Source organism: Cygnus atratus, chromosome 6, assembly GCF_013377495.2.
Source record: "Cygnus atratus isolate AKBS03 ecotype Queensland, Australia chromosome 6, CAtr_DNAZoo_HiC_assembly, whole genome shotgun sequence".
Taxonomy (NCBI): Eukaryota; Metazoa; Chordata; class Aves; order Anseriformes; family Anatidae; genus Cygnus; species Cygnus atratus.
The window spans coordinates 25,357,543-25,371,608 of NC_066367.1; the positions used below are offsets into that span (position 1 = coordinate 25,357,543).

Below are 14,066 nucleotides of genomic sequence, written 5' to 3' on the forward strand. Positions count from 1 at the left end.
GGACTGGTCAATGTCAACGTCTTCATTAATTCAAATACCTTATTTATCCCTGAGCACCTTAACATTGTTTCCCCAAATCTCACTGAAGAACATGTAACTATTTCACAAGAATGTAAAACTGCATTTGGATAATCTGTGTCTTACAAGTCCCACTATCCTTTGCTGGTTTTTAAAAAAAAAAGTGTTCTCCCCTACCTCCCCCCCCCTTTTTTTTTTTTAACATGTACTGCAATACCTTTAAAAAAAATCACCCTATCAAACAACACCTACAGACACACTACAGACTACAAAAATATTGCATAGGAGTGTCAGTGGGCATAGTCTCACAACATGAGAGAAAATGCTAAGTTTTCTTTAAAACATTACGGCAACGTTCTAGTTTTTTTTTCCTTTTAAAAATCTTGTAGTTTCACTTTATTTCAAAATTGTACAAAATGGCCATGGCTGTTTATAAAAAAAAGTCTCTGTCTTGAGAATATGTGAAGTCTCAGGTGCATTAACAAAAGACCTGGAACGATTCACAGTGCAGCGGAAAGCTTCTTTTGAGGCAGACGTTACAACTCATCCTTCTTCTTTCCTACTCTCTCGTGGTCTCTTTCTCTAAGGGTTCGCATGAAAGTGGTGAATCCAGACTCCTGTTTTTGAAAAAAAAAAAAAAAAAAAAACAGAAAAACATGGGTCTTTTAAAAAAAATCCACAATCAAAACTATGCATCAAGACCACTTTTAGCTTATGCATGGAAATTGGCAGAAAATCAACTATGGACCAGTTACTGCTTCTGCACTGCCTCCTCAGGCAGTACTCTGGTCCAGCACTGCCCTGCTGAAACGCAAGGGGAAAAATAACCAACACAGATTCCACATTCCAGCATTTTTCATGAGAAACTGTGAAGAGATGGGGCCACAAGGAGAAAGGCCCTAAAACTCAGATGACAAGGTAAAATCTGTCCCCAGAAATGCCACCTATGCCTTTTTGTTGAAAACGCTCAGACACGCTTTATTTGTATGCACATGTATTTGTGGCATTTTGAAAGCTGTTATTGGATCATTTGTTGGCTGTATACACATTCGCCGCTGTTCCTCATCGCATAATAGTTTTGCTAATGATTCACACATCCAGATGAAGGGAATTACATTTTTTCAAGTTACTATCAAAATTATGGTCAAACATTGAAATCTGAATGCCTAGACCTTTGTATTTTAACAACTTAAAACTTCTGATTTTCTGAAGCTGTTGAATGCCTTCTTTTGCAAGGTAAAAGGTGGTTCAAAAGGTGTTGTAACTGAAACAGATGTGTGAACAGACCTGGAAACTCCACGAAAAGCACTGTGCAAAGCACTGCCTCCGATGTTACCACCATAGTAGATAACTAAACCTAACTGGATCCTGCAGAAGAGCATGGGACTGAGGAGAGGTGGAAAGGGAACAAGGGAACACAGCTGTCAGCACCAGAGAGATTGCAATGTTCTTGTTGGGTAATTTAATTTTACCCAATAAAGGGTTGGCTGCACGCAAAAGATTAGTCAGTCCACTTTCCAGCACGGGCATAATCACCTCCCAACTGTTGTGGCCTCAGACCACTCCTGTCTTGCTAAATTCTTTTTTTTTTTTTTTTTTTTTTTTTTTAATCAGCCACCACAGATCCCTCCTTTCATATATCATTTCCATACACGTGGGTAAGAAATACGAGGAAGATTATGGCTAAAATTTTACTTAATTGTTGGCTACTGCACCCATCTTTACTTTTAAGAAAAGATCCACAATCTGAACGAAAGGCAGTATCCATAACAACGCCTGGATCAGCTCCATAAAATGGTCATTACTGTGGTCCTAATGCTGGAAAAAACAAGGAGGTGAAGCTCCATGAAGAATTCTCTAAGATCCTGACTGACAAACAACCTCAGAATTTGGCTTTTTTTTTTTTCCCTTCATGCTGCTCTATAATTTGGTGAGCTGTAACAGCAGCAATGACTTTCATGCAGGCTCTTGTAGCAAAACCACTGGATAGCTTGAAGTCCCCAAGTTTTTTTTCTTGTAGACCCTAGCTTCTCTCAGCAATCAATCACTGCTGAGCAATAACCTCCCTCCAGAAGCTCACGACAAAGACGACATGCAAATAATTAGATGGCTCCCTTATTTTGAGGCATTTTACAACCACAGAAGGCATTATGCTATTTCTGCCCATTGCACTCATAGCATATAATTAGCTGGCCACAGCAGGACAAAAGAATGAAACTTCAGTCCATGGGCTAGATGGCACAATTGGTCTTTCCATCCTGAGTTCCAGGAGTGAATCTGATTCAGTGAGAAAGAGACATTTAGCTTCCCTTGGTCTCCAAAGGACAGTTTTGTCCCTGCTACAAAAATGAATGGTCTGTCACCGTTTGGCAGCCTAGTGGAACTGAAGTATGTTTAGAGTGTATGCATGATCCAGATCCAGAACTGACAGGAGCGAGATCTGTATTTTCTGGCATTTCTGCACCTAGCTGCAGCCCATGTAATAAATCCCTTGCTTTCACTCAGTCCAAATTCACTTGCAGACTTCAGCTTAAAGAATAAAATATGTAACAAAGCATTACCAAATCTACTCCATTTTCCTCTTCTCACATTCCTAAAATAGACCAAGTACATTCGTAATACAGAGATGTACAGGGGCGTGGTACGCAATGATTCATCCATGTAAGTTAGTAACAGAAGCAGTTAAATATCCTTTCAGTAAGATAAAAATTTGCCCTGCAGTATTCATTTGCGAGGCAGTACTGGCAGAGGAGACCTTCCTCCCTTTATCAGGTGATGACTCCTGCTTTTACTCACCCCTCTTTCTCCCGTATATTTTTCCACAAATTTCCCATAGTTGTAATAGTTGAAGGTGGGGTAGCCATCAACTCCCTCCTGCTTGCACAGGTCATGATTCTGTTCTTTGGCACAGTCCACTGCAGCGTAGGCGATCTGAAATGCAAGAGATCAGCGTGAGGCAGCAGAAGACAAAGGAAGACTCCACTTCACAGTCACGGTGCTGCTGCAGCTTAGACCTAACGCTGGGAGAGACCTACGTCTTCTGCCAAAAATGCAACTGCTGTTGTGGTGGCTCAGCTGTGCAGGAAGATCAGAGGGTCATCACTGGGTCACACCACACAAAGAGGAAAGCAGAAGTTGCTTCCTCCCGGCACAACACTGCAGTGCCTGTGCAGCATCTGGCCCACACGGCTGCGAGGTGGGTTCAGCTCCCAGCACACAGCATCACCTTCCTGGCCTCCTCGCGAAGCTCTGCGCTAGACTCCAAGCAGGAAATCCAGAGAGTGCATTAGTTAAACCAAAATGAAGTCCAAGCATGGTGGTCACAGTGCTGTCACACTGCAGGACTTTAAGTGTTAAGTAATGAACAGCGACAGGGTGACACCGATAACCGTAAGGACCCACCTAACCCAACCTCCTTTCTGTGACACGACCAGTGCCTGGAAACATTACCTCTGCTGGTCATGGACAACCACGGAAGCTCACTCTCACAAGCTATTAAGATTTGTGATTTTTATCCCAAATAGCTTTCATGAACCCTGTTCAGTTCTTCCAAGGACAATGGGGATAGGGGAGAGGCCAAAGGGTTGTCTACTGAGCAGTGCCTGTAGAGAAGTAGGTTGCTTACTTTTGCAATCCCTGCCTGGCTTCATCTGTTCTCTTTCCTGTCTTTTTTTTTGCCCCTCTTTTGATGTAGGGGCACGGTATGCTCTGCACAGCCATTAGCAAAGTGGGCTTTAATTCCTTTTGAAACCTCTAGATGCTACTGTCACACAAACCAACCGTCGGGAGGAAGCAGCCTGCTCGCAGCAGAGCAACACCCTCCTCCCCTGCCTGCCTCAGGAGAGCGCAGGGAAGTGCAACCCCAGAGCGTCAGCTCGGGCTAACCCTAGTTTAGAGCATTTGACATTTGGAACCTGAACCTGTGAAGTACTGAGAATGGGCTGTACTTAACATTTTTGATGTTAAAACAAAATGCAATTCACAGGCTTTTATTTCAAGCAGCAGAGCCCTCTGCTGTCATTTCACACTGGCTGCTCGGTGAGTGGCAGTTCTGGCTCCGAACGAACGCACGCTGCTGCTATGCAGGCTTGCCTTCACAGCCCTGTTATGGGCTTTGCTGAAGAGCAAGCAGTTTTAAGTATAAGCTATGGAAACAAAAAAACAACACAACAAATTAGAAGAAGAATTTTTGCAACTGTGGGTTACAATGTATCAAGTACTAATTTCATAGCAGCCACATCTCATCTTCAAATTTTCATTACACGTGCCATTTTCAAACATCTGAGCAAAATACCTTTTGCTTGCATGACTCTAGGGATGCAGTAAAACTGTTCTTCCATAATTAAAAGATCACTTAATGCCCTCCAGTTTCATGGTGACACCGTCAAAACGAGAAGACCCGATCTCGTTAACCTAGCAGCAATTGAAGAGACTGGCAAAGCCAACTTCAGGTAATTTGCTTTGGCTTTGAAAGCCTGATAAGACAATGTTCAGTAGGATCTCACTTGGGTCTATCTTCAGATGGGAGACACTACATAAAGTGTGCAATATTCCTAAATAATTTGTTTTCCTTTTTTAAACTTGAATAAGACTATTAACAGAAACTCTCAAGAGTCCTGCTTCTATGAACACACCTTTTTTTTTTTTCCTTGTAAACAGAGAGACTCCTACTCATTCAGGGCCAGTTAAAACAAACAGTTAGGAATAACACACTGCAAAAGAGTTTCATCTAAGTATTTATGTCTTCCTGACCTCAGCAGTCAGCCAAAATTTAGAGCCCTGTTCGCTACTTCTGTGTAAAGGAAAACTCACAATGGAGACAAACATTTATTTGATGTCACAGTATTAATTTACAAAAAATACTAGAAGTCTTAATTCACTGAAAGCAGGAAGAATAACTACTATTTTTTTTTCCAACTGCTCTAAATATCACATAGGGAGAGACTAGAGCCAGAAAAAGTGGCAGGTATATCTGCACTCATCCAGATCTTCATAGTCAGTCTGAGACATGGAACTGTCAATGACTGATGATGCATCTGTTCTTAGTTAAAACCTTGGAGATTAGGAAAACTAGGTTTTAGTAGACTGGAAGTTATACTGTACCTCCCTGGAATCATCTAGGCCAGCTTTGGTTGGAGGAAAGAGCCCAACTTCCTTTACAAAAGGCTTTTGGTGAGAATAACCTGCAGTGAGGAGACAGCACGGTGGAGGAATGCAGTTCTATAAACCACTTTTAACCTTGTTCAGCACACATTTATTTATTGCCTCAAACCAGATGACTGATGGGCTACAAGGAGGTGGCTTCTGAAAGAAATGCTTAGTGGTCTGATTGAGATACAGCTCTCCTCTACAGCACGTGGAAGTCTAAGCTGCTCCATCTGTGTGCATTTGTCATACACTGAAGTAAGGCACAAAGATCCCAGTCTAAGTCTGGCTGCAACAGTCACGTTACCCTAACACTATGCCTTAACTCTACAGACCTAACAGCAAGGGACGTGTACACCTAGAGTAGCATTTGGAGAATACGTCCATGGTCTGTCATTCTCTGGAGCACTCCTGATGCAAGCTCCCACAAAACCCCATGGACTTGCTGCTGCTCCTACAAACGTTGTTTTGAGCCCAGCTCTTCAGATCATGCATTCCCGTTCAGTTATTTTTACAGCCAGTGAGAGAAGAGAAATGGAAATTTTCAGGAGACTTGTAACTCATACAGACCTGCACAAAATTTCAGAGAGACGCATCTAATTCCCAAGACTGCATCCTGGGGCTGGATTTCAAATGCCTGCTGCCAACAGAAGCTGAGTAAGAGTACTTAGGAAAGCTTGAGTGATTACTTTAGAGTGGAAATGTTAAGACAGCCTAAATATAGAGGTTGCTACCATCTCTATGCACTCATTACCATAGCATCACACTCCTAATTGTCTTGCCTGTCTCACAGAGGAAGATCAAATATAGTGCACTGCAAAAAGAGAAAAGTAATGCTGGAAACCACTTGTAGCAAACCACACTTCTGGACCGAGAACCAATTCCATTCTATCAATTTCAGACAAGTGAACTCCACAACATACCAGAACATCAGCAGACAGAACTGATGCCCCTTGCTTCATCCTGGTTGTGTTTTCATGGGCTGTGAATATTAAACTCCATTTCTGACAGAGTAGTCTACTACAGCAGTTCTCAGTTAGGGTGAATCACCGCTACACTGAAGTATTGCACATAGAAAGCAGCAGCCCACAAAAAGGAAGTCTTTGCTTGAGTTCTGGCCTAAGCGAGCAGTCATACATTGCGGGGATGTTTTCTTCTCCTCAATCTTACAGACAATGAGTTTTTCTGTATCATTAAAGAAAGACACTGAGTCAGGAAAAACAACCACCCTAAAAACTTCTACCAAGAACTGTTTCAAGACTTCAACACCATTCTCAGAAATGATGTTCAAATACAACTGCCAGCAGCCTGCTTACATTACAGTTCACTGGAAAACAAAGGGTAGAAAACCCAATATGCTTTGCCTTGTAAAAACGACTGTATTTAACCAGAAATTTCAGACAGATTAAACATAAGACATCCCTGATATGTATCCAGGAACCAAGACACTTGGCATCATCTCTCATGAATTACGAGGAAAAAAAAAATGTGAAAAATCTGTGAGCAAGAAACTCACCAGCAAGAGCTGGTGTAAGACTTAGGTGTATGTATGTTCATCATGGAAGAAAAAAATCCAGTGTAACAGCTTTCAGAAGACAGGATCGATTTTATGGAGGTTTGATTGTTAGGGCTAAAATTTAATTGCTTGAGCTTTCCTAACTTTCCTATAGCCAGAGGGAGAAATTCACTAAAAAACATTTTGAAATATAGAAGAAAAGCCCACTGCTTTATCTGCAACATGCACAAAATTCCCCGGGGTTATGGATTCTCTATAACCCAAAGCTGCACTGCCTTAAATATTGGCAACACGTCATTATACAGAAGTTCTCTCTCCAGAGACAATGCTGTTCAGGTTTACCACCATCCTGTTCAGTAACTGTAGCAGAAACAAAACAGTTATTGAATGAAAAGGAAGTCAATCAGAGGACTGCAGACCTCAGAGGAAATTCCCTGGAATACATCTAGTTTTCTTGATGTTGTTGGTAGTTCCTCACAACTAGCATGTAGCTTATAATAATTAATACCACCAGGTTAGTATGCATAACAGTAACAACATCGGGTTAGTATGCATTTGTCCTTTATTCCAGAGTCAGTATAGTTTAGCACCGTAGCAACATCTGGGACTGGAAAATACCTTTATCTTAAAAGAAAAGTCCCACAGCAACGTTTTATGGTTTTATCAAAGAAGTAGAAGCTTAATTGTAGAGTTGCAAACTGAACTCTGCACTGAATTGAATGTGAGTAATGTACAACTAGCTCTAAAGAGCTCTTTAAAAAGGAAGCGAGCATGGCATACTATTCAGATGAAGTGGTCTGATCAGGAATGCTGACCTGTTGCAAAAATCAGAACTTTCATTTAGGTGCTTAAGTAGAAGAGGAGTTCTGCTGAAAATGTGACCACTGATCTCTTCATGCTTCAAATGTAACAGAAGGATGATGCCTTTTTTTTCCCCCTCCATGCAAGTATCAGAAGAGAAAGGACGATTTGCAGCACCATCTAATCAGGCAACAGCCAGCAGAGTTGCCTTCCAACAGAATTATGAAAGCAACTTTTTGTTCTAGAGGGATCTTGCAGCTAAGAAACAAGATTACATCTAGTGGTTCAAACAGATTTGTAGAAAATTGAAAGTGGGATCCCTTGACCTCCCAGGTAACTCCTCCTTTCTATTCTTAAACCCCTTTCCTTTTAACAGTTTGTCTCCCAGCCATCACACAATGGTATAGTAAAAATATCTTCTGCAATCCCAGCCTCTCTCCTGCTAAAATATGTACTGCCATACACTGCTTTATTGATTCAATGAAATAAATCTCTGCTGGAGCTAATATTGACTTTTGTTATGAAAATGGAAGCGAATAACTAACTGAATATTGATTCAGTTAGTTATATTGAAAGGAATGATATATGATAAGCTTAAAAAAATTAAAATAAATGTAAGATTGCAGCATGGAAAAGAATGCTACTAAGCAATGGCTTTAAAGTATAGTCAATTCCAGATGACACTTACCTGATTATGAAAAAAAGTCTGTTGTTGCCAAATGTCTTAAAAGCACCTATGAGTAAGACAGATGCACATTCTTCTCTACGATTACTCCATGGGTTTCTATTTATATTACCTGTTCTGGATCCTAACAGCAGTTATGAACTAGCCTGCTAAAGCTTGTTGAGATTCAGCTGCCGTTTTCAATGCAAATGGCCTTGCAAATGGATGATTCATTATTAGAGGTCCTGATGTACCACAGCAGCATTACCATGGCTGCAATTCATCAGCTATTCTCAAAGCAGGCCTATTTGCAAAGGGAAGATCCATTAGTAGTCACCAAGATGTACAACGCTAACATTGCCATATTTAATGAGCCTAATTAAAAAGAAATTCAACACATCCTTTTTAAGTAAAGACAGATCAAATTCTTGGCTAAATTCAAATATTAACTCATTCGGATAACTCTATACACTGGTTTAGTAGGTATCATGATGCTGAACCATGGTTCAAACCTAAAAACATGGCAACAAAGCCCATGCATGATACATACTGGGGACTTACCAGTTTCCCTGTAACTTGCAGCTCCCTGCTAGCACACCAACTCAGGAGCTGCAGTCTTTCCATCAATCTCTGCTACTGCTGTTTCTATACAAACTCACTAGATTCCAGCTGCAGTTCTCTGATCTAGGTCAATGCATTTGTACATGAACTGCCTTTTGTGAAACTGGAGAAGATTGGTCAAACAGCAGCCCCTCTGGGGGAGTTCCAGAGATTTGTTACTGAGAGAGTTTGAGGAGTCAATAGCTTTCCTTCAGCTAAACCCAGCTGGAGCATCACAAATCAATTCCTTCAAGCTGAACTTTAGGATTAGCCAAAAGGCAGATCGCAGATTTTTTGAAGATTTAGCTGGTGCTCTTTCAAGAGTCTCTGGAGAAGTTAGTGCACGTGCCTTCCTGCTCTTTGGTCTGTTCAGCAAAGTGACAATACTCACATTTGCATCTTCTGATGTACACGGTCATTGCCAAAACTCTGACTGCGAAGCACAGGCCAAAGGCTTTCCCCTAGCAGCTGTATGCAAAGGCCACAGCTCCCCAAGGCAAGAATGTTCCAGATGGCTGGTGTTTTGTTGATTTTTCTTTTCTTCCTTTCTTTTTAAATAGCTGAAAGCAATATGTTAACTGATTCACTGGACGAGCCTCTCCACTCATCTGGTCTCATAGCACTGAATGCCCCCGGATACACAAAGCCACGCAGACACACTGAGTTATGCCAGAGCCCTCCTTGGTTACACCCAGAACTGTTCTGCCACAACAGCTGTCCCAGGCCAGCACACAGGCTCCATGTTTCTGCTGAAACCACCAGCAGTGATGTGGCCAACAAGAATTGACATTTGGGGCCAATGTTCTGAGCACTGCGTTTTAAAACTCTGACTCCAGCAGCGCAGATGATGAAAAAAGTACAGAGTGTTGCACGCATCCCTACGGGGGGGCTCCTGCGCCAAAACTGCCCTGTTCCTGTGAATATGGAGAGCCAGAGACACGGTTTAAACAGCTTCAAGTTTTGCTTGTCTTCAAAATTCCCATGTAAAGACTCAAAGTTTCCCAAAGGACACCTGTTAAGATACCATTTATAACCATTCACAGCTGGAGTGATTTGATTTTTCTTTGGCTTCTGCAGAATTGAATGTTTAATTAAAGGACCACCCCTACTGACAAGAAGATAGGGTTTAAATGCTACCATCCTCAGCTAAAGTTAAAAAAAAAAAACTTTCTCCAGGGGAAGGAAAAAAAAGCTACTATTACAGATTGAAAATGAAATTTAGTAATCTTTCCATGAAAGAAAAAACTTCTTCCCTCCTCTTTAAGCATTTATTTCTGAGAAATTTTAAGCCCTACGGAACTAGAAATTAAAGAAATTTTAAAGCTCAGCCGGTTTGAAATACGGGAATATGCCTAGTGCTGCTTATGGGAAGAGGAGGCATGTGCCCTTCTGAAGTTTTAAACAGGTTTATTTTCTTTTCCACAAGGACAAAAACTGGCAGCAAGAAACACCTTGACAGGTTATGGCTGTATGCAATTAAATAGTGTTCCTTAGATAATCAATCCCTGGCACTTTCATAAGTCACTAGGGTGGAATAACATCGTTTTCCCTAACTGCACACACCTCTTCGAAACTGTACCAGCCTTAATATTCCCTGCTGGCTCTCCTGTTCCAACTCATTACATTTTATACTTCCCCACTTCAGCCTTAAACTGAAATCAAGAACTGCAACCGTCAATCACTGCTCTGCTCCGAGTCCTTTCTTAACCTGTGGTCTGAACTGGAAGTTTCACAAGCCTGCATTTACCACCGTCGTGATGTCCAATAAATTGCACGATGGTTCAGATCGGTTGCCAATACATCCTTCAGCTTTAAGAAGCAACTTCCACATTGTTTGGTACATCTGCTTCATCTCCTCTAAGTGAAATTGTAATGAACGTAGGAAAGAGCAGTTCTATTTAGAACTGCCAAGAAAGTAGAAAAACAAGGGTACATTCTTAGAGATCTCAGGAACAAACAGGTAACCAAAAGGCATCTGAATACACAAATTTACAGCAGTAAGAGAACTGAAAGCTGAACAACTTTTAAACCTTCCATGTACAACCCGTGCCTGAGGGTGTGGGGGACTTCTCATGGGATGCATTCAGTGATACAGGAATGATTTGTTTCTTGACAATCTGATGCCCCTTGTGCGAGTTACAGAAGAGACAGGAGGAAAAGAAAAAAACACCATAGAAATTCTTTCCTTGTGGTAGCAGGCAAATTAATAGGGGTATAACTGTTTCAGAATTACCTCTTCATTTCCCTATTAATTTGAAATCTTTTTCATGCCACAGCACAACACAAAGCAATCATGGTGTTAGAACAAATACTGAGATCAGAATGAAACACAGTTTAGTCAAAGATAATAAGTGCCTAAGCAGGTTTTCAAGTAGTTAGCTGGTTAAGTCCAGTGGCTTTTTTTTTTTTTTTTTTAATCCCAGACATGTATACAGTCAGTTAAAATGGCTCAGCTGATTCACATAAATTTACTGGCATGCTTCAACCATGAGATGAACTTTCAAGGCAGAAGCATGAGGGTCCTAGAAGGGCACAATATCCTGGACTCAAGCCAGCCAACCAACAGAAATATATTACTAATCTTTGCTTGCATAAGTATGATTGAGGTTCTCAGGACTGTCACAATACTTATGGTTTCTCTGCATGCACCCTGTTTATGCCTGACAAAAGTTGAAGGGGAATGGAGAAGTCATAAGTTATCTTTTACTAATCTTCCACTAAGAAATAACATGCTTTGCTTCACAGAAAAGAATTCTTGCACAAAGAATTAACCAGAAAAGACAACAAAAACGCAGAGAACAAATGTAACTCCATTTGACCAGAACGATGTAACCCATAAGATGCAGAGACATTTCTATTAGCTTAACATCAATTTTATCTGCAAGCCTATCACCTGATCAATAAGCAAAGCCTGCAAAGCACAAACAGTGGGAAAAGTTCTTAAATATCTCAGAAATGATTAACAGCAAGTTACCTTTCGATCTTCTTTAAAGACTTCAGCGGCAGTTGTAAAATGTGGAATGGCATTTTTACAGTGTGGGCACCCTGTTTGACACACGAAGAAAAAGACAGCATAAATGTTAGTTGTAAATAAGATACTGTGACAAACTCAAGACACAGAGGTGAGCTAGGGGAAAGTTTGTGTTAAAAATAATTCTAGACTAGAGTTCTCCAGTTGTGGGATGAGCAGAGCAGGACTAGGCATCTGTAGACCATGTGTCTCAGCTACATAGACTCAAGCATGCATTTAAAATTCTTCCAACTGCAAGCAACACAAGCAGATATTTACATTTAAGTGACATCCCATATAGGGACCAGGGGCTGGTTCCTACAACCAGTCACTTAAGAGCATTGAAAGATCACTAACCACAAACAGACAAACCATTTCCACGCTGTTGTACTTCCTCATGGGTATTACCACATTGGCTGTTACTGCCGTTGCCACAGATGCAGCTACATTTGGAGATAGGAATAAAGACAATGCAGTGGTGAACAGGAGGAGGCTGGAGTTTGGAAAGGAAGTTGCTGGAATAAAAATTCCATATTAAAAAAACAGGAGGAGCATTTCGACACGTTTGGGAATTGCCTTTGTTAGAGCCAAGGCATTGGGATCACAAGGGAGGGGAAGAAGAGCAAATCCAGCAGGCAACACGTCTTCACATATGGAGAGCAGAGTCCTGGCTTAGGATGACTACTGCTGGCCTTCCTCAACTCTCTTTCCACCCTACCACAAAAAGGACAACCCCAGAAGACTTTTAGACAGTGTGGAAGAACCCTAAAGCGTTGTGTGGGAGCCTGGCTGACACTTGGTGGTACCACAGCCATGTTGCACAAAGGGCCAGTTCATCCCCTGGTTAAACGTACACTAAATATACTCAAACATTTCAAAGAACACGTACCAAGAGGAACAGGAACTGCCTTCTTGATTCAAGATTCAGACTGGAGTGCTCTTAATTCAGAAGCTATGTTTATTGTCTGATTAATCTAAGCTACTCACAAAATATCAATACTAAGGCTTTGAAAAAAGTACCCGCATTTGTGACTATTTTTTTCCAAGTGTAGCATAAAGAAGTTGTTGCCAAGCAAACATTCAGGTCACTTTTTCTGCTCAGATGCAGGAAAAAAAGGAATGGATGCACTTCTCTCAAACCCATATAACTAAGAAAGCACAAGAGTTCATCGTGGTATTATTTCTGGATAAGAACAGAACAAAACAGATGAATTGCTCACAAGCTTCAATTATAGCTTATGGTGCTGTTGTTCGTCACTGTAAAACACTGGTAAATAAGCGGCTGAGTTGCTTTTTAGTCAGGGCTGAACAAATACCCTCTGAGGCTCAAAGCCACTGTCTCAAACTGTACTCACTCTTTTGGGTGACAAGAAAAACAGCATCTATGCATAAACTGTGCATCGCTTCTCACAAAGGAAAAACTGCACGCTCCTTTCATCTTGAGCAAAAGGCAATTTCATTCCTTAGATGCACTGCTTTTAATTTTTCTTCTTCTTCAGAATGGGATGTGTGTAAACGCCACCGAGAGTTTATGCAGTAACAGCACCAAAAAGTCAAAGGAAAATTTCCTGGGAAACTGAGGCATTTCTTCAAATCCACCTCACCGGCCTCAAACTCTTTATGCAACATGACGGCAGTCTGTCTGAAGGCAGCTGTGTTTCCGTGGGAGACAGTGCACATCCTCCACAGCTTGCAAACTATTAACTTTCTTGAGCAGTTTGACATTAGTCAGGGAGAAAACAGTCAAGAAAGAAAAGGAAGAGGAGGATATTAGTGCCCCAGGCTGCCAGGCACTGCTCCCATGTCCATAAGCCCACGTCAGTGACCCATTTTCTCTCCCACCATTTGCCTGTCCTGTCTGCCTGAGACTGACAAGCCTTCAGGTCAAACCTGTCTCTTGACACATCTTGGCTAATGTCCTGTACTGTGGGGTGAAAGCCTTGGTTGGCCCGTTAACATTGCTGTGCAGAAATAAATCAGAACTGGTGACACTATCTAAAAATAATTTCAGAGTCAAAAAACATGAAAATCAGACAGCCCTAGAACAGGAACACTCGCTGCAATCTACACGTTCACATGCTGTAGTTTACTGGAAAGCAAGGTACCCAGCTGTTGCACTATAACATAGACTCCTAAGAACTTGAAACTTTTCAGGTCCCCCTTTCTGCTCATCATCTTGAGCTTGGAATTTAAATTTCACCAAACAGCAACTTTCAAACTCTTAGTAAAAGATATTTCTTTTATTGTGATACATCAGTAGATGTTGTTCCCACCTCGTGGGTGCTGGACCTGTTGAGGATGGGGCTTTTGAT

General features: G+C 41.3%; 1 protein-coding gene across 1 annotated transcript in view; it reads right to left on the reverse strand.

Annotated features, from left to right (window-relative positions):
* Positions 1-399: 399 nt before the first annotated feature.
* PDIA5 (protein disulfide isomerase family A member 5) overlaps positions 400-14,066 on the reverse strand; it is a 100,489-nt gene continuing 86,822 nt past the window's right edge. Inside the window, exons 15-17 of the mRNA XM_035536920.2 lie at positions 11,719-11,789; positions 2,815-2,949; positions 400-635 (exon numbers count right to left, since the gene is read on the reverse strand). Coding sequence (XP_035392813.1) covers positions 555-635; positions 2,815-2,949; positions 11,719-11,789 — 287 coding nt within the window. The 3' untranslated portion in view covers positions 400-554. The remainder of the gene's footprint in view (positions 636-2,814; positions 2,950-11,718; positions 11,790-14,066) is intronic.